At 50.0% G+C, this 23,361-nt stretch overlaps 1 protein-coding gene across 1 annotated transcript in view; it reads left to right on the top strand.

The window, feature by feature from the left end:
* The window catches only part of ncanb (neurocan b), a 54,454-nt gene that overhangs the window by 1,085 nt on the left and 30,008 nt on the right, over positions 1 to 23,361 (top strand). Inside the window, 9 exon segments of the mRNA XM_067229441.1 lie at positions 2,654 to 2,671; positions 2,674 to 2,821; positions 2,969 to 2,974; positions 3,557 to 3,658; positions 4,426 to 4,553; positions 6,196 to 6,489; positions 7,612 to 8,409; positions 13,387 to 14,493; positions 21,044 to 21,046. Coding sequence (XP_067085542.1) covers positions 2,654 to 2,671; positions 2,674 to 2,821; positions 2,969 to 2,974; positions 3,557 to 3,658; positions 4,426 to 4,553; positions 6,196 to 6,489; positions 7,612 to 8,409; positions 13,387 to 14,493; positions 21,044 to 21,046 — 2,604 coding nt within the window.

Raw genomic sequence — 23,361 nt, 5'->3', positions numbered from 1 at the left:
CTGCTCATGATGCTATCATTATGTCTTCTTAGGTATCACAGTAATTACCTAAAGTCCCTCAACCATATAGGCACAGGTACATTATTTCCGGGTCAGCTACTGTGGATGTCAATGTGCCATTATGCTGCTGGTTGTGGGGAAGTCAAACACCGTGTTAGCCAGGGAACAGAACAGCTACAGGATACACAGCATCAGACCTGCTCTCGCCTCCACAGAGATGTTGCTGGTGTCAGCGCCTGTGCACATTCAGCCCGCTAGCCTCATTCCCTCAAACATGTACCCTATAGATACACACACACACACACACAATCACACTTAAACAAACACACACACACACACCAGCTACAACCTCGTTTCCCTCGGAGAATAACACAGTTACAGCCCTACTCTATTATCCAGATATAGCCCCCACGTGTGTGTGTGTGTGTGTGTGTGTTCGTGCGTGTACGGGCACATCCGTGTGTGTGAACGAGTCACTTTCACGAGTGAGCGCATCGCGCGCACCCCTTGGAGCGTGCGGCCTCTGCAAAGATCATCAAGCGATGTGTATTTCTCAATGAGCCAATCTTTTCCCGTTCTCCTCGAGAGCCCTCGTATCTGCAGGAGACCCCCCCTGGCTGTGTGCGTCGGAGACCCCGTCCCCACAGCTCGATCGATTAACACACCATAAAAGTGTCCCTCCTTCAGAGAGAAGAGGCCCATTATCTGTCAGTGGAGGGCTGTTCTCCAGGGCTCTGCCTTGGATCGAAAGTCACGCTACGCTGCGGTTCCCCGGCCCGTCCCACACCACTTACTAGGGGGGGGGCTTAATGTATTCATTAGAGGATATTGATGCCGCCCGGCGTCATCAATATCATATTCTTGTCAGGAAGCCCTCTGATTGGCTGGTGTGTGGGTCCTCAAGCTCTGATGAGATCTCTTTCCTCGTCCCCTGGACTGTATTGGATGGTCACTGGTCCATGTCAGACCAATTAGAGCACGGCCATTGATTCTTTCTCTATCCCTCCCTCTCTGTCCCTCTCTGTCCCTCTCTGTCCCTCTCTCTCTCTCTCTCTCTCTCTCTCTCTCTCTCTCTCTCTCTCTCTCTCTGAGGGATGGGGTGAAGGGGTGGGGGAGTGTAAGGGTTGTTGAGAGAGACTCCACTCAGCTCCTAGTGCTGGGGGAGGGAGGGGTAGACAGATGGTTGAGGGACAGAGAGAGAGAGAGAGAAATGAAAGACAATACTTCCTTTGAACTAACGGAGAGAAGGGGACCATGATGGGAAGTGTGAATTGGGTAGGTCCAGAATAGTCATGCGCAGTGTTCAAATTGTGTGTGTATGTATTTATGCACACACACACGTTACCAGCTGCATGCTCAAATTGGCCCCCAAGCCCCCAGAAGTCTCTGTCATTACCTCAGACACTCAGCAGTGAAAGATGAAGGAGCCATGTTTGTGGCAGGAAGGCTGGCTCCCTGGTGCTTCTCCTGGGACTGGATGTGGTAAGCGCAGGCGGAGGTGGGAGGTTAGCGCAGCGCCCTGCTCGGGGAGGGTTAGATGGACACTTCAAAAGCAATTCCCTCTCCTGCTTCCGGGGCTGAGTGGGATTACGGTCGTCACACAGGTCGGAGAGGCCTCACATGATCCGGCTCTCCTTCCCTTTGTTAGCTTCACTTGCGCCTTCCTCTCTCCCTCTCTCTCCCTTCCTATCTCCTCTCCCTCTATCTCCCTCTCTCTCCCTTCCTCTCTGCTCTCCCTCTATCTCTCTCTCCCTTCCTCTCCCTCTCTCTCCCTTCCTCTCCCTCTCTCTCCCTTCCTCTCTCCCTCTCTCTCTCTTCCTCTCTCTCCCTTCCTCTCCCTTTCTCTCTCTCCCTTCCTCTCTCTTCCTTCCTCTCTCTCTCCCTTCCTCTCCCTCTCTCTCCCTCTCTCTATCTCTCCCCCTCCCTCCCTCTCTCTCTCCCTCTCTCTCTCTCTCTTTCTCTCTCTCTCTCTCTCTCTCTCTCTCTCTTTCTCTCTCTCTCATATACACGCTCACTAATTATTTCCCCCCCTCCTATCTGACTCTCTTTACCTTTTCTGCTGTGCTGTCTGGTTCACATCTCTGTGTCTGCCTATGCCTCTCCTATTCCCATGTTCTCTCTCTATTTCTCTCTCTCTCTCTTTACTTTCTGCCTATTGAATCTTTCATCCCCATTCTCTCTCTCTGGATATGTAGAAAGCATCAAGCGCCGCCTGACGTCGACAGTGCTGTATGTTGTTAACCAGCAAAGTAAACATGGAGTCAGGTGGCTGAGCGGTTAGGGAACCGGGCTAGTAGTCTGAAGGTTGTCAGTTCGATTCCTGGCCATGTCAAATGACGTTGTGTCCTTGGGCAAGGCACTTCACCCTACTTGCCTCGGGAGAATGTCCCTGTACTTACTGTAAGTCGCTCTGGATAAGAGCGACTTAACAACCTTCTGATTAATTGCCCGACTCCCTAACCTCTCAGCCATCTGACAAGGAGTTTAGTTCCAAACCACCTCCACTACACTACTGCTGGTCCGTGTGGATGATCGCCACGTATACATAGATACAGCCAAGTCACGACAGCGTATGCTTCCGAGAGCAGATCTAGTCCCTGTGTGGGTGTGACCTGCACCCCTCACGCCCCCCCCCCCCACCTCTCCCCCTCAGGTGTTGTGTTCCACTACCGGGCCCCCACGACCGCTACGCCCTGTCCTTCCCTGACGCCAGGCGCGTGTGCCTGGAGAACTCGGCCGTGATCGCCACCCCGGGTCAGCTGCAGGCCACCTTCGCCGACGGCTACGACAACTGCGACGCGGGCTGGCTCTCCGACCAAACGTGAGGTAAGAGGCACCTGGTGGCCAGGCATCGCTAGGCAACGGCTACAAACGCCCCCCCCCCCCCCCCCCCCCCCTGGACATTTGCGTGGCCGGGGAGCGACGCCGAACGTGTTGAGGTGGATCTGGCGACCCCCGGGTGTTCCAGGTGTAGGTGAGCTGTCGTCTCCTGTGACGAGGGAAAAAAACGTGCCCTCTGGTGAACAGGGATAAGTGGCCGTTTTGTATGTACTTCAAGATGCTTTCGTAAATCTCTGTGAACCGAACTGACGTCATGTGAAGACATCTTCCACTAGGGTGAATCGAAAGCTTGTTTGGTAAGCGGTGTAGGAGAGAGAGGAGATGGCTCAGCCAATGGTTCGCCTACTTCACTAAAAACGGCTGGAAAAGCATGTGATTAAATGGCGAGATTTCTAAACCCATGCCAAACAGTATAGAGACAAAGACGGAGGAATGGCGACATGTGAGAGAGCCTGACACCAGCCATCTTAAATGCAAATCAGTCTGGCCTCTGAAGACCTGCGAGAAAACCTCTGCATCCATCTGTCATAGAAATTGATGTAATTGCTTGTTTACATCTGGCAGGCTAGCAGTCATTCCTCATTATGCCTCCATGCCCCAACACCCCCCCCCACACACACACACACACACACATGCTACCCCCCCACACACCCATCGACAGCCCTGCATCTCCATCCAGAGCTGCCTGTCAGGGTGTGCTGCCCTGGGTCTCCAGAGCTTCCAGCACCCCTCCAGGCACCAGCGGGGGTACCACAGCCAGGACCATGTGGAGTACAGTAGGCATCAGCACGTCCACGCACTACCAGTCCATCAAGCTGTCAGTCCAACAACAGCAGTCCGTGACAGCAGCTTCAAAACATGGTGTTTCTACCATACAATCTCCTCCAGAGTCTCCCGGAGAGTGTGTTCCTTCCTGCTTCCCGTTCCCTCACCTGGGAGACTTCTAATTGGACGAGCTCCAGAGGCTGCCGGCTGCACATCAATGAGGACGCAAACGACCAATTAACACCTCAAAAATAGAGACATCAGCAAACCGCCAGCCCTCTGAAGCCACGGAGGGGGAGTGTGCGTGCGGTGCCTGCGAGTGTGTGTGCGTGGGTGTGCATGTGTGCGTGTGTTGTGCATGTGTGTGTGTATGTGTGTGTGTGTGCATGTGTGTGTGTGCGTGTGTGTGCGTGTGTGTGCATGTGTGTGTGTGTATGTACACGAGTGTGAATGAGCACACACCTGTGCTTGAGCGTGGATGTTTGGATGAAAACAGGTGCGGTCCCGAGCAGGCTAGCGGCGGCGCGGGGGAGGGTGGGAGTGCCTCCTCTTGTCCTTCATGAAGCACGTTGCAGCGCGACGTCATCTCTTAATCAGTCTTAACCGTCTGCTCCCCGGCGCGGTCTGACTGGATCTACGATCTGGATTTGTCTCGAGTGATCACACAGGTGGTAGACGAAACCTCGATTCATTCTAGCCCCAACTTCCCCAGGAAAACTGGAGGAGGAATCCGTGATCCCGTTCTGTTTGACTTTCCTTTTCCCTCTCTCTCGATCTCTCTCTCTCTCATGTTCTCGCGCAATCTCTCTCTCTCCGCAGGTACCCCATCCAGTCGCCCAGGCCCGGCTGCTATGGCGACCGCGAGGACTCACCGGGGGTGCGCAACTACGGCAACAGGTCCCCCGAAGAGCTATTCGACGTGTACTGCTTCGCCAAGCAACTGCAAGGTACTCCACCCCCCCGTCCTGCGCCCCTCCACCCCTCTTCCCCTCTTCCCCATCCCAGCAGAGGCAGCCCCAGGCTGGGAGAGGAAGCCCTACCCTCTCCCTTGCAGCTCTCTGGGACTCACACAGCTGCAGCGGAATCTACAGCTGCTCTCTCTCTTTCTCTCTCTCTCTCTCTCTCTCTCTCTCTCTCTCTCTCTCTCTCTCTCTCTCTCTCTCTCTCTCTCTCTCTCTCTCTCTCTCTCTGTCTGAGTCTCTAAGTGGGTCACAACGCCTCTGCTCAGCTGTGATAGTCAGGCCACGGCAGGCCTCCACCTGGCCCCGACCTGGCCCCGCTGCTCCAGAACCAGCTGATACAGCCCTGCTTGCACACGGCTTTAGAGCACAGGCCCAGAGCACAGTCCCGGCCTAGACTATCTGGGTAGTCTGTTTCTATGCAGAGCCTGGGCCTGCCAGATCGTGTTAGTGCATGGTGTGGGGCAATTTCCACGCGAGGGTGATTCGGAAAGACGCGAATGGAGCTGTTATGTGTAATCATGCTAGCAGGCACTATGTGTTTGCAGTACAAATCAACGCTAGGGAACTAGCAGATAATGGGGAGGTAGTAATCTTAGCAGTAGACCCTATTCTGGGTGCACGTATACATAGATTTCCCCTAGCAACGCTGCCCCTAGCAACGCTGCCCCTAGCAACGCTTTCCCTAGATACCAATGTTAAAATGAGGGATTTCTATGCTGTTCTCCCAATGGAAATTCTAATTGTATTCCCTCCGACTCAAACATTGTGTTGAAGTCTTTAAACTAGACTTTTGCTATCACTGCTTGCTTGCTGTTGCAGCTGTAGGTCAGACAGACCTTACCTAGCATCTAGTTTTTTAGCAGTTAATGATTTAATAAGATCCCAAGAGAACGCCTTATGCCTACGCTCTGACATCTGACCTCTAAAATCACATATTATTTACCTTTTTTCGACATTTCACAACTCTACCCTCCATACTTATTTTTCTCCTTCTCACCCATCTACACATCTTCATCTCCATCAATCTTCTTTTTCATACCTTGTCATTCCTCTTTTCCTTTCAACTGTCTTTTTCTCTCCTTGTCTTTCGGTGGTGATTTGACCACACTGTTCTCTATTCTGTTCTGTCGCTCCACCTCCCTCCTGTCTCTCCGCTCTCTTTCTGATCTGTTATATTTTCCTCACATCCTTCGCTTATATTCCCCAAACGATCGTGCTTCTCCTCCCCAACCCTACTCCTCCCTCCCCCCTCCTACTCCTCCCTCCCCCCTCCCCCAAAACCTTCTCCTTCCTCATTCCTCACCCATCCCTCCTCCTTCACCGCTTCCTCCCCCAACCCTTCTCTTCCCTACCCCCCTCCTCCTCCCCCTCCTCCCTCTCCTCCTCCCACCCCTCCTCCCACCCCTTCCCCCCCCCTCCTCCCCCTCCCTCCCCTCCTCCCACCCCTTCCCCCCCCTTCCTCCCTCCCCTCCTCCCACCCCTACCCCCCTCCTCCTCCCACCCCTTCATCCTTTTACCCCCCCCTCCTCCCACCCCTACCCTCCTCCTCCCACCCCTACCCCCTCCTCCTCCCACCCCTTCCCCCCTCCTCCTCCTCCTCCTCCTCCCCCCCCCCCCCTCCCCCCAGGCGAGGTGTTCCACTCCTCTGTGCCGGAGCGACTCAGCCTGGCCACGGCCTCCACCCACTGCCACACCCTGGGGGCCCAGCTGGCCACGGTGGGGCAGCTGTACCTGGCCTGGCAGGCCGGCCTGGACCAGTGTGACCCCGGCTGGCTGGCCGACGGCAGCGTGCGCTACCCCATCAACGTCCCCCGGAGGAACTGCGGAGGGGACGACCCCGGGGTGCGCACCGTCTACCACAACCCCAACCGCACCGGCTTCCCCGACACCACCGCCCTCTTCGACGCCTTCTGCTACAGAGGTAGGTTCTACAGGTGGAGGTTCTATAGAGCTAGGTTCTTCAATAGAGGAAGGTACTACAGAGGTAGATTCTGTAGAGATAGGTTCTTCTAGAATGGAAGGTTCTACAGCTGTAGGTTCTATAGAGCTAGGTTTTTCAATAGAGGAAGATTCTACAGAAATCGATTCTGTCGAGATAGGTTCTTCTACAATGGAAGGTTCTACAGGTGTAGGTTCTATGGTGCTAGGTTCTTCAATAGAGGAAAGTTCTAGAGAGGTAGATTCTGTAGAGCAAGGTTCTTCTAGAATCGAAGGTTCTACAGGTGCAGGTTCTATAGAGCTAGGTTCTTCAATAGAGGAAGGTTCTACAGAGGTCGGTTCTAGAGTGGTAGGGTACTGCTACAGAGGTAGGCTGAGATATGTAGATGGACAACCGTCGACGATTAACGCCGCAAATGAATAGCGGCAATTACGAAACATTCCTGTGACTTGATGCCGTGGCGCCGACACACTGTTGGGTTTATTTCCCGTTAATTAGAGGCGGGTGTTTTTGGCATGCATGAATTAACACCGGGGGAATTCCGTGACATTTGGTACACTATGGGAATCAAAGCCTTTCTGGCGCACAGTGAAGGCGGAACCGAAACAGTGGGCGCTCTCCATCCAACACCCACCAACCCCACAGGGGTTCATCACTCTGAAAACGTCCTTGCGGTGTCAGTTTATATTGTTTATAATGTTAGCAGACCCCAGGAGATTTCACTGCCTTCGTTTGGGTTCACTTTGGAATGACTCCAGCCCTGTCGCTGTTGTGTGTTTACGTGTTGTGATCTCAGTGGGGATGTTTGCTTTGCAGAGCAGTAAAACACTAGCCGTTAGATATATGACTGACAGGGAGTGGATAGATGGCAGGATAACAGTCTTATCTCAGGCTAGGTGTAAACACACACTGCCAAGGAGAAGGGGGAGATCACACATCTCTACATAATTAAAGGCAAAACAAACACTGCAGATGAAACAGAGGGCATTTCGATCTAAGATTATGGATAATGGATAAAGTCACATTATCATATTCATGACAGTCACATTTAGAAACCAGTGGTCTGTGTTTGTGTGTGTGTTTGTGTGTGTGTGTGTGTTTCAGAACTCCAGACAGGGATCCAGGGTTTTGAGGCTTTAGGGTTGGGTAAGCTCCAGACCCAGCCCTCTGAGGCCGACTCCGCCGACCCCAAACCCCAGCACGGTGACCCCAAACCCCAGCCCTCCTCGTGGACCGGCGTGGTAGACCTGGAGAAGGAAGGCCTCCGCTCACTGGCCAGGGAGGACGAGTCGTCCGAGATCTCCGAGGAGCATGTGGTCATCCACCTGAGACCTGGAGAGACCTCTCCAGGCTGGGACCAGAACCTGGATAGCCAAGGTGGCTCCGCCCACGAGGATGCGGCGAGTGTAGGCGGCGGCCATTTTGGCTCTTCCGTCTCCCTTCCATCGCCCACGGCCTCTCCCACATCCCATTCTCACCCCACCAACAGCGTGCTGTCCAACTTCGTCAACTCCATGATGAGACCCTTCAGGTATTGGACCGGTGGGCTGGACACAGAAGAAGAGGCCCTCTCCATGGCCACGGCCACCTCACTGCCTGAAGAAAAATCAGGGGAGGACCAGATGCTAGCCGGGACTGCTAAAGAGGTCCCCATTGGAGGGAAGGGTGGAGCCAGCAATCAGGACAACGCCGTCATGGGGCACCGGGCCGGGACCCAGTCCGTCCAGACCCCCAGCGCAGGACTGGGGACCCCAGAGGAGGGTCTTTCTGAGCTGGAGAGAGAGGTGGTCCCGCTGGATCCTCTGGTCCCGGCGGTGTCAAACCGGGACCGCAGCGACCCGCACGCCCAGCCTGGGGAGAGGCCTAGCGTGGCCCGGACAGAAGCGTCCTCTTCTGCCCCTGGTGAGAGTCTCTTCTGAGTCTTAGTGCTTGTATGTGCGTGTCTTTCTATGCTGGAGAGGGTCGTTCTTTGAGAGCACATTCCCTCTCAGTCTCTAGTTGTTTTGTGTACCACAAGGCCTCAGTCAGCACAGTTGATTCATGGATGTGAAAGGTATATTGAAGGGAAGGTTGCCTGCCTCAACCACGCGTACGCTTTCGCTGTCCTTGTCTCCCTCTCCGGCTCTCGCTCTCTCGCACTCTCGCCCACACACGATTTGTTTCTTTCTCTGCCTGTCTCTCTTTCTCTTTTTCGAGTTCTTCAACTTTTCTCTTTGTATCTGTCTCTTTCTCTCTCTCCTTCTCCCTCGCTCTATGTCTCTTGCTCTCCCTCTCTCTTTCTCTATCTATCTATCTATCTATCTATCTCTCTCTGTGCATTGACTGGGAAGGTGGAGGGTTTATAATCTTGTTTCACATTTCCTTGTTTAATTCTGCAAGAAAGTAAATTACATTACATTCATATGCAGCTTTGGCTTCTATTAAGTCAGGAGTTCCCATTGAAAGTAAAGGTGAGAGAGTTACTGAGCAAGAAGAGGCACAGAGTCATAGATCAGTGAGCATGTGTGCCTGGGTGAATATGCATGAGATGGAGGGAGGGGGGAGGGAGGGAGGGAGACAGAGAGAGAGACAGAGAGAGAGAGAGAGACAGAGAGAGAGACAGAGAGAGAGACAGAGAGAGAGAGACAGAGAGAGAGACAGAGAAAAATAGAGACCCAGATTTTGGACTACCACTGTTAAATGTAACTGGGATCAGGAGGACATACTAGGGGAAAGGACATTGTTTGTGGTTGTGTGCTTGTGTGCATGGATGTGTGTTTTTGTGCGAGCATGTGTGTGTGTGTGTGTGTGTGTGTGTAGGATGAGGCTCAATGATGGCTCAGGGACCACTGGGATGGAGGTAACATCCAACCTCGCAGCCCCAGTTAAGTCTCCCCAGGGCTGCCAAGGCAGACGTGAGGACCAGAAAGGTCACCATATTGGCCCATTCTCCGCTTAAAACCCGTGCGGCTTCAACAACCCAAATCAATCTGTGTGATTCTCCCAGCCTGTCCCTCTCTTTTAGTGAGAGGGACAGGCGGGGCGGCTTTCATTTCTCACCCCCCCACTTACACCCCCAGGAGCACAAGAGGAGTAAAACACACCGCTTAAATCACGCCACTCAAGTCGAAAAAGCGATTTAATAATGGTAGGCTTTCTCCACACTGCGGCTCGTCTTTCTATCCAAACACTCGAGAAGATATCCCCCTCCAACCAAATGCCACCGTGGTGGATTAGGGTTTCACGGCAGGCTGAATCTGGAGCCCGAGCCTGCATATATTATTCACACGCCCACTTCCAATTAACGGCGGAGCGGCATTGCGGAGGTAGCCAGGGTAGGCAGGATGGCCTTATCCACCGGGGCTGTGCCAATTAAGGCTCCCCTCGCTCTGGGTGGTAATTATCACCGTGGCGAGGACGAGGAGGAGGGAAGATGAAAAAAAGAGGCCGGCGGCCTTTTATTTTTGGGGGGTTCTCCTCGTCCTCTGACACTGTTTTGATAAGCAGTTGTTCGGCTGTTCTAGTGCCGCTCTCGGTCAGGCTTCTCTGGGCAGCGCGGGCGGCCTCTCCGGGCACGGCTACCGCTCGTAACTCGGCGGCGTGCTGTTCTCCGGGGTCGCCATTTTGTTTCCTCCTTGATGGGTGAGGATCTGAGAGGAATCAGAGTGGAGACGGGGGGGACATCTGGAGCTGCGGCATGGAAGCTCTGACACCTGACCCTCCGTCACTCGCACATTCCCTTACACACCACACACACACTCACACGCACACACACATTCCCTCACACACACTCACAAGAGATGAGTGTGTGTGTGTGTGTGTGTGTGTGTGTGTGAGACATGCAATAAATCTCCCCACGAGCCCGTTTTTATTGGCTGGCGCATCTTGCAGATATGCTGAGACGTACGAGCTCGAGTGCACACACACACACACACACACACAACCACACACACACACAATTTCTCTCTCTCACTATATATCTCTGCTTAACTGTCTCTCTCTTGCACTCTCAATCTTTGTTTCCTATATGTCTCTTCAGTCTCTCTCTCTCTCCCTTTCTATCTCGCTATCTCTATCTTCCCCTCTCTCTTTCCTCTCTATCTCCTTCTCTCTTTTCTCTCTCTCTCTCTTTTTCTCCCCCTCTCTCCTGTCCCTCTCTCTCTCTCTCTCCTCTCTATCTCCTTCTCTCTTTTCTCTCTCTCTCTCTTTTTCTCCCCCTCTCTCCTGTCCCTCTTTCTCTCTCTCTCCTATTGTCAGTCTGAATTCTCCCATTGATATGCTGTTTGACCTTAGGGATTGTCAGCTCTTGTATACTGCAGCAGGGGACCACTATAACATGTACATTTAGTCATTTAGCAGACGCTCTTATCCAGAGCGACTTACAGTAAGTACAGGGACATTCCCCCGAGGGTGAAGTGCCTTGCCCAAGGACACAACGTCATTTGGTTGGCATAGCCGGGAATCGAACTAGCAACCTTCTGATTACTAGCCCAATTCCCTCACCGCTCAGCCACCTGACTCCCTATAACACACAGAAGAACCACATAATTGATTTTCCCTCTGTTTACGCATCTGAAAGGGGGTTTATTATAAAGTTTGTTTGCTGGATTTGCATGTTATGACTCAACAATAGCTTCAGCTAAAACCCAAAGCAAACAGTAACAATAGGATATATTCTCAGCTGTGCTGTGTTATGATCACAAACGATATACTATAAAACCGAGACAGGCTAGTTTAATTTCTTATATAAGCCTTTAGATTGATGATCAGTTATGCAATCTCTCATTAGAATGTGTTGACAAAGTGGTTAATGAGCTATTCAGATTATTAATTGGACAATTATGTCAGTTATGAGACGCCTTTATGCAAATGAAGCCTGGCTCATAAGGTACATAGGCAACAGCAGACCGATGAATAATTTAACAGTTGTTCAATATTTCATATGTGGACATATCTGTGTATGTTCCCCCCCCCCCCCCCCCCCCCCCCACACAGTAATTTGTCGTGTTATCTGATGGAGTGTGTTCCCCTGCGGGGTGGCAGGGCCCACAGGAGACGGCACTCTGCCATCTCATCCTCCCTCATGCTGCACATTCTGTCACTGTACGAAAGCCCCTGTGTCAATAAAGTTTGATTTGATTTGATGACTATACGGATACAAGATACAGTGGCATGTTGAGGCTTTATTGACTGGTCCTACTGGTCATAAACATTTTAAAGAATGTTATGAAAAAACAGTTTCAAAAGGTTGAAAAAGAAATTCGAAATAAAGTTTAGAGAAAGTAATTTGAAAGAAAGTTTTGCAAAAGAAAATTTGAAAAGAAATCCAATTCAAAAGGGTTAACAATATTTTCACATCTAGACCTGATATCTGTCGTCAGACTATGTGACCTCCCTGTTACATGGCTGAAAACGATAACCACCCCACTAAAAATAAAAAATGATAAACGGTAAAGATAGCGGCAGGTGTCACCTGGGGTGGCCAATCAGATTCCTGGGGTTGCACGTACCACCCCAAGCCACGCCCCTGACAAGATAGTGCCAAATGGAGTGCTCAGCCACAAACACGATCGACCCGTCACACCGATACCCACGGCCTACGTACCAGACGTCTAGACACAGTGAATTATTGATGGTGTAGTCTCTGTACTGTAGATGTAGTCAGGTCAGGGGATGTAAGGAGAGACACAACTGAGAAGTCACTTTGGGACGCACCTGAATAAATCATGCCGACTGTACAGTGGGTGAATGACAGGTAACGGTTCAGTGGAACAGGTCCTGATGTGGGGACTTAGTGGAGGTGGTTTAAGCCTTGCCATGGAGTCTTACACAGACCACAGGGATGACCTTATGGTCTGGTGGTGTCGTTTGCAGACTAGTTTAGTGCAGGATAGTGCTGTACGTCTGGGCTGCCTAACCTTGTTCCTGGAGAACTACTGTCCTGTAGGCTTTCCTTCATACCCTAATCCAGTGGTTCTCAATCTTAGTCCTCGGGCCCCCCTGTTTGAGATATTTCCCTGCTCCAACACACCTGATTCAAATAAATGGGCCTGATAACCATTCATTTGAATCAGGTGTGTTGGAGCAGGGAAACGTCTAAAACATGCAGGGCAGGGGAGCCCGAGGACCAGGATTGAGAACCACTGCCCTAATCCATAACACCTGATTCTAACATTTAGCTGGTTGATAGGCTGAATCGCAGAGGTTGGAGACAAAGCCTACATGGGGTTTGATAACCAGGAACAGGAATGGACAGCCTGAGAAGTAGACTTCATATTAGGTGGAGTGGAAGTACCGCAGGACCCTCTGTGCTTTATCACTGTGAATGTGGTACTTACACTTTTATTCTCTGCTAGTTTTGCCAGACCTTCAGTGGTCAGAGAGAGATTAAATAGAGAGAGCAGGGACAGGGTGTGGAGAAGGGAAGTGTGAAATTGCTTTGGAAAAATCCTCCCTTGGACCGGTGTGGGTCCTCTTAGAACTTAAACAGCTGCTCCACTAGAGAAATGGAGACGAGGAGAGAAACTTTTCTTTTGCAGACTTAGCAAGAATCAGATGGTAGGATATATTTCTGCTCTGAATCAGGAGCTAGCCTACAGCATTCGAATTAGCGACCCAGGAAAGTAGCAAATACAACTAATAGATGTTTTAATGTCTCTGTACTTGATTTGTGTTTATGTTTGCAAATTCCCAGTCAGCTTTTACATAACATCTGGCTACAGCAAAGCAATGGATATACAAGAATCTGTTCAACAAATTATACATGATACAAATATTGTTTGAATACATTAAAACTTCTATGGAGTCTTATTTAGGGTAGCCGACAACCGTTTATTAGAAAAGTAAAAACATGTTTCTGCCCCAGGCGGTAGTAGTAAATCCTCTCTTCTCTCCCTATAGGAGGGGCTCCACCATCAGGGGCGGTTGGGAAGACGAACCCCCCAAGTGAGGCTGATGCCACCCGGCCCCAGGGCCCCAGGGGGCCGGCCTCCGCCCCGGTCCCCAGCAGCCAGCTCCGGTGGGCCCTGAAGACTATGCGTCGCTCTAAACTGGGTCCCCCTGGAAATGTGGCTTATGTGGGGAAGGGTTCCACATGGGAGCCTCTGGAAGCCAAGGCAGGGCCCCTGGAGGTCATGACTCTGCCCACCACCAGCAGAGACAATGGGGAGAACTTCTCTGGAGAGGGGAGGGACCAGGATCAGGATCAGGACGGGGTCAAAACTCCGGTTACCAGGACGACAACGGAACATGACAGGCAGACAGAGGCGGAGGGGAGTGGTGGGGAAGTCGAACCCAGAGCTCCGATCCTGAGGCCCACCCAAGACCACACCGGGGCTGTGACGGTGGCCGAGCACACCACCGTGTCCCAGTGGCAGCTGGTGGACCAGCCCACCGCCCTGCCGGCCGGGGTCCCCAGTCCTGCGAGGGAGGGCCCTGCGAGGCCCGAGGGAACCGGTACCGCAAAAGAGGCCCGTGGGGAGATCCTGTTCGTCCGCCGGCCCACTGAGAACCTCCCCTCGACCTCCAGCAGGAAAGACAGCTCTGTTGGGGGGTCCCCGGGGTCAGGCTCCTCCCCCACCATCAGAAAGCAGAGCTGGCAGAACCCCCAGCCCAGGGGGACAGAGACACACCCAAGCCCAGAGGAGGCCACCTCTTCTGGGTTCACCTCCAGGCCTGCAGCCCCTATGGAGCCTCTGACCACCGTCCAGAGCTCCACGGCCCAGTCCCTAACCACCAGAGAAGCCGCCGCCGCTAACGCCACCGACGGCTCCTCTGCGGACAGCGAAAGGGAGGCTCCTGTCTCTGTAGCCTGGGTGCCGGAGGAACAGGAGAAGAACCGCACGGTCTCGGCAACTCCTCAGCCCGACGACGGGGTTGAGTCCCGGTCGGCCGTGTCCGAGTCCTTCGTGGTGGGGGCCGGCCGGCCCCCGGTGACCACAGACAAGGCCGACCGGAACCCCTTCGGGGTCATCATGCCCAACTGGGTCTTCGGCCTGAACCCTGGAGGTAGGCAGCTTGTTTGGTCCCTTTCCTTGTGAGGCATAATCACCACAGTCATTATCACATTGACACCATGACAACCGGTTACTTAGTTGATGCGACGCACTCTTATTCAGTCTGAGGCCGGGTAATCAAAACCAGAACTGTCACTGCACTCTCTCTTTCTCTTTATCTCTCTCTCTCCTACCCACTCTCTCTCTCCATCTCTCTTTCACTCTCTGTCTCTCCCTCTCTCTCTCTGCCTTGCCCTATTTCCCTCTGCCTCTCTCTCTCCATCCCTCTCTTCCTCCCTGTCTCCATCAAACAGAGAGACAGCATACTGTGGTAGCAGCAGTAATTAAAGGGTCAGGGTCTGTGCAATTACGGAGCATCACAGAGGCAGGCCTCTCTCTCTCTCTCTCTCTCTCTCTCTCTCTCTCTCTCTCTCTCTCTCTCTCCAGCTGACAAATCAATGTTGACGAAGGCTGGAACACGGGGCTTGTAATTGACTCCAGGCTCTTACCTCAGACCTCACATCTCTGTTCTGCTCTTTAACCCCCCTCCCCTCCCCTCTCTCTCTCTCTCTCTCTCTCTCTCTCTCTTAAATTATTTAAACCCCCCCTCCCCTTCTTTTCCCACCTCTCTCTTTCTCACTCTCTCTTTCTCACTCTCTCTCTCTCGCTCTCTCACTTCCTCTCTGAAAACGATGGGGCCTGCCTCCTCTGCTTTCCCTGATGGAAGGAGGTTTATTCTGTTTTCTTAGCTCCCCAATGAGGAGGCAGACGGCACTGTCGAGTGTCGAGTGTGGTTCGTCGAGGACCTCGTCCAAACCTACGCATCCAGCCGCGTACACTTCCTGCTTGGGAAGACCCGCTGAAATATTCAGCACCGTGCCACGTTAATGCGGGCGGGGAGCACTTAGCTACACCGTCCGTGTAGACGATGATGAACGGTGATGTCCCTCACGTTCAGCTGGGAAGCTGCTGTGTGTCACGTCCCACACCCCTCCACCCCCCCCCCCTGCCCCACTAGCAGCTGGGCTCATTGTGTGTTTGTAGGTACTGAAGAGGTCTGTTTCACTTCCTCAGACCCCGAGATGACTGCAGAGGTGTGTGTGTGTGTGTGTGTGTGTGTGTGTGTGTGTGTGTGTGTGTGTGTTGGTCCTCCCAGCTTGGGAATGGAGAGATTGCGTAAGCCCCTTTAATCAATGATCAGCTGCTGCTCTTACACACTAACACCATCCCCTGAGCCCCCTTAGACAAATGACCCCTCTCTCTCATCTCTCTCTCCCCCCTCTCTCTCTCTCCCTTCTCCCTCTCTCTCCTTTCTTGCTCTATTTCATCTTTGTCTCTCTCTTCCTTGGACTCTCTTTCTCTCTCTCTGTTTCTGTCTCTCTCTCTCTATATTCCCCTCTCTCTCTCTCTTTCTCTTTCTCTCTCTGTCTATGTCTCTCTATTCTCTCTCTCTCTCTTTCTCTCTCTCTCTCTCTCTCTCTCTCTCTCTCTCTCTCTCTCTCTCTCTCTCTCTCTGCAGTGGTGTCAAACCCCCTCCCCTGTAATTGGCTATGTATGAGAGACAGATAAGACCGGTCTCTGCGACGTGTCAACCAACGCTTTACTCCCCCGTCTCTCTGCCCGCCATGCCCTGCAGCTGAACACACACACACACACACGCAAACCAACTCTCGCACATACTCACACACACACGTCCACACAAAGACTAACTCTCACTGCAGGAAACATGCAGATTTACATAAGTGTGGCAAACACAGACACACAGATCACTTCCATTGAAGAAGCGGTCTCGAGCGTTTATAGAATGTCAATACACATAATCATTTGCATATTCCTTTAATTACCGGATCTCATCTGCATAATGCATGATGGGTGAATCTTAGTTCAGTGTTCCCTCCCACTAATCACAGAGCAAGTGAATGAAAGAGTTCCTCAACGCCTTGTAAAACACCTTCCCCCTTACCTTATCGTATCCCAGTTTACAGCACGCTTCATACCTGACAAGGTTACCATGACAAACCACAGCATGACCCTGCAGAGGGGAGTGTACTGAAGGAGGGGGGTCGAGGATACAGTATGCAGGTCTAATGGACCCTTGAATCACAAGCCGAAGCAGAGTATGAATGACTGGAAAACATGAAATAGGATTTGTGCGATGTCCCTGCCTGCCTGAAGCTTTGCCCAGGCCCTAAGATGGATCAGACCAAGTGTACCTCGATATCTCTAACCCTGACCCTGTCCTGAGAGGAGGAGGGGAGAGGAGAGGAAAAGAGAGCAGGGGAGAGGAGAGGGATGGAGAGGGGAGGAGAGGACGGCACTCTCTCTGCTGGGGCATGCTGTCGACTGTATCTGCTTTATTATTGATTTTCTCTCTCTCTCTCTCTCTCTCTCTCTCTCTCTCTCTCTCTCTCTCTCTCTCTCTCTCTCTCTCTCTCTCTCTCTCTCTCTCTCTTCTCTCTCTTCCTTGCTGAAAGCATCTTTGTCCAACTTATTTTATTACTGCTCTGGTCTTCATCATGTATCCCTTAGCAATAATGTTTATTGGGTGTGCTCAAGCCTTCGGCGAGAGCACAACCTTTGTTCTCTCACATATATATTATTATTATTATTATTTTTATTTCTTTTTGCCCCCCTAAAACTCAGTAAATACTTGGCCTACATAGACAACGTAGGTGTCAAAAGTTTCGTCTTGGTAGCGATTGAGTTGCTTCTATTGGAATTTACGTTCCGTTGCATGGTTTAAGCGTAAGTTAAGTTTTTGTGGCGAAAAGTGAAGCTAACGGTGGCTAATTTGCTAGCCACAGTCACTGACGTTACTAACGTCACTGCGTCACTAACGTCACGAAAACACGCGTGACTACCTTTGCCAGAACATTCGTTTCACATCTGTTAACTTGGGGGATAGCTAGGCTAACTATAGCTTTACTGCAAGGCAGCTGCAGAAACGCCACAAGAAAAGAGGCCAGGGTGATAACTATTTACTCATTTTACTTTGTGATATGACACACAATTGTGATGTGTAATGTACAATATAAGCTGATATTATTAAGGAAGTACATCTACTTTCGGAAACAGTAGTCTACTATTTCACTGAAGTATTAGCATCATGACATTAGCCTGTGTTTCCCGGGCAACACATACTACAGTGGTCTATGATGTAGCGTTATCTGTTTTCAATCGTTAAAATAAACATTCCTCACATATACATTTTCGTTGTAGGATTTATTCTGACATTAGAAAACGATTTGTTGGTGAAATTACCATTACCTGTGGTTTCAAACCAGTGTAGCTCACTGCAACGCTGTAGCTTACGCGAGACACACTACAAAAACATCTAGCTACAGTACACAGCTGTTTAGGAAGTCAAACGGCGACAGAAAATGTTCGGCACTCCCCTTACTTAAATCAAAAGTCTATCTAACTACTAACCTGAACTTCATTGCCACAGCCTAAACGTTGTCAATCTGTTCATGACAATAATTAATTTCAGCCTAAACCGTACAACGGAACGTTAAATCCAATTCAACCAAGGCAATCGCTACCAAGACGAACACAGCAGTAGTCTAGTACTGTACCGTGGTAGTACAATTTACCGGGGCAGCTTCTCAACACAGGGCTATATCGCATTTTGCGTTGTTACTGACAATGATCGCTACCAGTGAGCTTTTTATGAATGAGCAATTTTCCACTAAATAAATGTCAAGCTTATTTACGTTTTGGGGGGCATATTTTCAGTTAGCAGATGGTACCGTTTGAATTGCGATTCCATCTACTACTGCCGGGTAACGTCGTAGAATAATCTTCAAAGGGGTTGTTTATTCATGAATGAATGCAATATGAGTAGGCTAAATGCCTGAAAATATCATGAGAAGAGAAAAACTTAAAATGACGTTTAAATCATAGAGATTAGGTCAATTTTTACACCGGTCTGCAATAATGTCACGAAAACACGCGTGACTACCTTTGGCAGAACATTCGTTTCACATCTGTTAACTTGGGGGATAGCTAGGCTAACTATAGCTTTACTGCAAGGCAGCTGCAGAAACGCCACAAACAAAGAGGCCAGGGTGATAAATATTTACTCATTTTACTTTGTGATATGACACACAATTGTGATGTGTAATGTACAATATAAGCTGATATTATTAAGGAAGTACATCTACTTTCGGAAACAGTAGTCTACTATTTCACTGACATATTAGCATCATGACATTAGCCTGTGTTGCCCGGGCAACACATACTACAGTGGTCTATGATGTATCTGTTTTCAATCGTTAAAATAAACATTCCTCACATATACATTTTCGTTGTAGGATTTATTCTGACATTAGTAAACGATTTGTTGGTGAAATTACCATTACCTGTGGTTTCAAACCAGTGTAGCTCACTGCAACGCTGTAGCCTACTGTACCCGAGACACTAGTGTGAGTAGCTAACAACAACTCCTCAGCTGTTTAAGTCAAACGGCAACAGAACATGTTCGGCACTCCCCTTACTCAAAAGTCTTTCCGTAGGGAAACTATCTGACTACTAACCTGAACTTCATTGCCACAGCCTAAACTTTGTCAATCTGTTCATGAAAATAATTAATTTCAGCCTAAACCGTACAACGGAACGTTTAATCGAATTCAACCAACGCAATCGCTATCAAGACGAACACAGCAGTAGTCTAGTACTGTACTGTAGTAGTAGAATTTACCGGGGCAGCTTCTCCACACAGGGCTATATCGCATTTTGAGTTGTTACTGACAATGATCGCTACCAGTGAGCTTTTTATGAATGAGCTATTTTCCACTAAATAAATGTCAAGCTTATTTACGTTTTTGGGGGCATATTTTCAGTTAGCAGATGGTACTGTTTGAATCGCGATTCTATCTTCTGCCGGTAAAGTCGTAGAATAATCTTCAAAGGGGGTTCTTTATTAATGAATGAATGCAATATGAGTAGGCTAAATGCCTGAAAATATCACGAGAAGGGACAACTTAAAAGGACGTTTAAGTCATAGAGATTAGGTCCATTTGTACACCGGTCTGCCAAATGTATTCGTTTTGATTCAGCCTGTCAGCTGCCTCTTGCAGGGGAAATGAGAAGACATCATATTTCATTCTACACTTCACTCGTATTTTGAGTTGTAAATGAGCAGCAAAAAAAAGATGCTTTTAAATCTATGTAATCTTTATAAATAATAAGTAGGCCCGATGCATTTTTATATAAAATATACAGACCCCTGTGCAACCGACGCAAGCAAGCACACCCTACAATTTCCCCAGAAATTGTATCCTCTCTAGTTAAGTCTGTTCTGTATCTGGTGTGTTAAAATGCCACAGTAAATTATCCTTTCTAGCTTAGAACAGACCAGTCCAGCCCAGTTCAGCCTAGCCTAGTCCAGTCTAAACCAGCCTGGGCCAGCCTAGAGTCCATTCTAGCTGATGTATTGTATCTGACCTCAGCAAGCTGCAGATCTTTCGTCATCACTATTAGGGCCATCAAATTCCCATATATTGTACATAACCATTGTCTCATCTCTTGTTTCTCTTAATTTTCTGATCGTCTCTCTACCTCTCTCTCTCTTTCTCTCTCTCTCTCTCTCTCTCTCTCTCTCTCTCTCTCTCTCTCTGTCTCTCTCTTCCTCCACATTTCTACCTAATCTTCTTTTCATTGCCTTCATTCGACCATTTTTTCATATCAAACAGCTGCTGTATCTAATCCCGCACAATTGGCTCCTTGCTTATTAAATGAATGGGAAGTGTTGCCTTGGGTAACTTTTAGTTTGTGGCTATGGTGCTTGTGTTTGCATGTGTGTGTATGTGTGTACAGTCTGTTTGTGCTCGTGCATGTGTGTGTGTGTGTGTGTGTGTGTGTGTGGGTGTAAGGCTCTTTGGTGTTCTGGCAACTAGGGGAAATGCAGAGGAATTAAAGCGTTGAAAATGAGCGTGGTGTGGTTCGTCGAGGACCTCGTCCAAACCTATGTGTGTGTATGTGTGTACAGTCTGTTTGTGCATGTGTGTGTGTGTGTGTGTGTGTGTGTGTGTAAGGCTCTTTGGTGTTCTGGCAACTAGGGGAAATGCAGAGGAATTAAAGCGTTGAAAATGAGCTTAACTGTAGTGTGGAAAAGCACTTGGGGTTGTAAGGCAATACATTGCAGTTACACCGAGGACCGTGCTCAGACATAATTGGGATAATGTGAAGCAATCTATTCGAAGATTTATTTCAAGACGTATTTTAACTCAGTTCTGCTTTATTGGGATTAAGACCGTACAGGGTGACAGGAAACCTACGGGGGAGAGAAAGAGGGGAGGAGAGGCGAGAAATGTCCCGGGCTGGAATCGAACCCAAGCCCCTGCGGTTAGTCCTCAGACTACATGGTACGCACCTTTTAAGGAGTGAGTTATTTTTCCAAAACGGAAGCTAGCTAGTTTTAGTTAGCTTCCGTTACCTAGCAACCTAGCATAATACTCGTAGCAATGCTACTACCTGCTAGTGTTACTTGTTAGCCTCCTAATTGTAAATTTTGAAGCCATACTATAGCGTTTGTCATATAGTTTTTGTCTATCGGAAAATAGTCGGTTGGAATGTTCAGAATCACATGTGTGACGCTACTCCTTAACGGGTTAAATGGTGAGCCACTTTTTCATGAGGGCACATAGCTGAAGAGAGAGACTACAGAGCCTTGTTTTACCCCAAACAATACTCCTCCCCTCACGCGGCTGATCTGGTTTCGCTCGCTAAACCAGACTCCCATTTTACATTTAGTAATTTAGCAGACGCTCTTATCCCAAACGACTTAAAGTAAGTACAGGGACATTCCCCCCGAGGAAAGTAGGGTGAAGTGCCTTGCCCAAGGACACAACGTCATTTTCGCATGGCAGGGAATCGAACCGGCAACCTTCTGATTAATAGCCTGATTCCCTAACCACTCAGCCATCTGACTCCCATTTTACGACATGAAAGATGGAATCCCGGGGCCCTTCGGCGGGAAAAGACAAACCGTCAAGTACGAACAAAACAAGAACGCTTGTTCATTTTGGTCTCCCCGGTGTCTGGGAGAAGTAAAAATGTGTTCGACATGTTGCCGTTCGCCGAGGAGAACAAAGGCGCTGGAGGACACAGAGCTGCTGGTGGGTTCCTCCCTATCTGTTCCGCGTTCCCACGGCTGCCACCGCGGAACGTCTGCAGTTCCGTGTTCCCTCGTTTGCTGCGCCCAGTAATGACGCGGGTGAATCGCAGGATTTTTTTTTGGGGGGGGGGGGCAATGAGAGGAGGAGGTTTAGCTGGTTACATTACATACCAGGAAGTGATGAGAGAGAGGAAAGCATGGCTCAACCAGGAAGTGATGAGAGAGAGGAAAGCCTGGCTCAACCAGGAAGTGATGAGAGAGAGGAAAGGAAGAGGGGGTCTGGGTCTGAGTCTAGTTTACATTTACATTTACATTTAGTCATTTAGCAGACGCTCTTATCCAGAGCGACTTACAGTAAGTACAGGGACATTCCCCCCGAGGCAAGTAGGTGCCTTGCCCAAGGACACAACGTCAGTTGGCTTGACCGGGAATCGAACTGGCAACCTTCGGATTACTAGCCCATTTCCCTCACCGCTCAGCCACCTGACTCCCTGGTTCTGCCATATGGTTCCGTAGGAAGCACTGACTATTCTCACACAAAGTTCTACAGAACCAGGAGAACTACTCAGTGGTCCCAAGGATCCCAAAGTAGGCTCACCTGGTTCTGGCTGTGCTGCCAGATGATGGAAAGTTTTAACCCAGCAGCCTGCTTCCCTTTTCATGTCCCCGATTCTGAAAGTACCTGATGGGTCCAGTCGGAGGCAGGAGACTTGTAGTTCCACAGGAAATGATGCCGGCTCGCGGCCTTTGGCTCAGTCTGGGCACATTATAGCAACCGTTTTATGTGGGGGCAATGAAACATCCCAGGGTAATGAAACATCCCAGGGTAATGAAACATCCCAGGGTAATGAAACATCCCAGGGTAATGAAACATCCCAGGGTAATGAAACATCCCAGGGTAATGAAACATCCCAGGGTAATGAAACATCCCAGGGTAATGAAACATCCCAGGGTAATGAAACATCCCAGGGTAATGAAACATCCCAGGGTAATGAAACATCCCAGGGTAATGAAACATCCCAGGGTAATGAAACATCCCAGGGTAATGAAACATCCCAGGGTAATGAAACATCCCAGGGTAATGAAGCAGGTTAAATCTCACACCCTCCAGAGTCGCTCTCCACATTTGGGCTCTTTTCAATTTCAGACCGCTGTGAGATAGAGAGGGAGAGAGGAGGAATATTTCCCTCCTTCCTTCCTCTCTTCCCTCTTTTCCTCTATTGAGCCGTATGTTGTCCTATTAAAAGGAGCCACATTGATCCGACGGATATCCCGGCAGAAACAGTATGCGTCCTGTTTTTAGTATTCAGCGCAGGGCCCCGCAAGCCCGTATGACCACGGCTGGTTCTATAAACCTGCAAATAACGTCTCTGAGTCCTGCAGAGATGCTGCTGCGGGCCACAGCCTGTCAGGGAGAACATAGATAATCCCCTGAACAGAAAGTCTGTCTGTGTGAGCACAAAGAGTTCCTTTTCAACGGAAGGTACTGGTATCAGGACAGGCAGAATGGAGTGTTATCCAGGCCCTCTCATCGAATTACCGTGTGCATGCAGAGTCCGATACTGAGGCCCCGCTGATGGATGATTTCAGCACTGGAAATATGCTGTGTCTGTCTCACACTCTCTCTCTTAATCTCTGTCACTCTCTCTCTCTCTCTCTCTCTCTCTCTCTCTCTCTCTCTCTCTCTCTCTCTCTCTCTCTCTCTCTCTCTCTGTCTGTCTGTCTCGCTTTCTGTCTCTCTTTCTCTCTCTCTCTCTCTCTCTC

Source organism: Osmerus mordax, chromosome 26, assembly GCF_038355195.1.
Source record: "Osmerus mordax isolate fOsmMor3 chromosome 26, fOsmMor3.pri, whole genome shotgun sequence".
NCBI classification, from domain to species: domain Eukaryota; kingdom Metazoa; phylum Chordata; class Actinopteri; order Osmeriformes; family Osmeridae; genus Osmerus; species Osmerus mordax.
The sequence above is the reverse complement of the archived record's forward strand: the minus strand, read 5'-3'. Positions and strand labels throughout refer to the sequence as shown.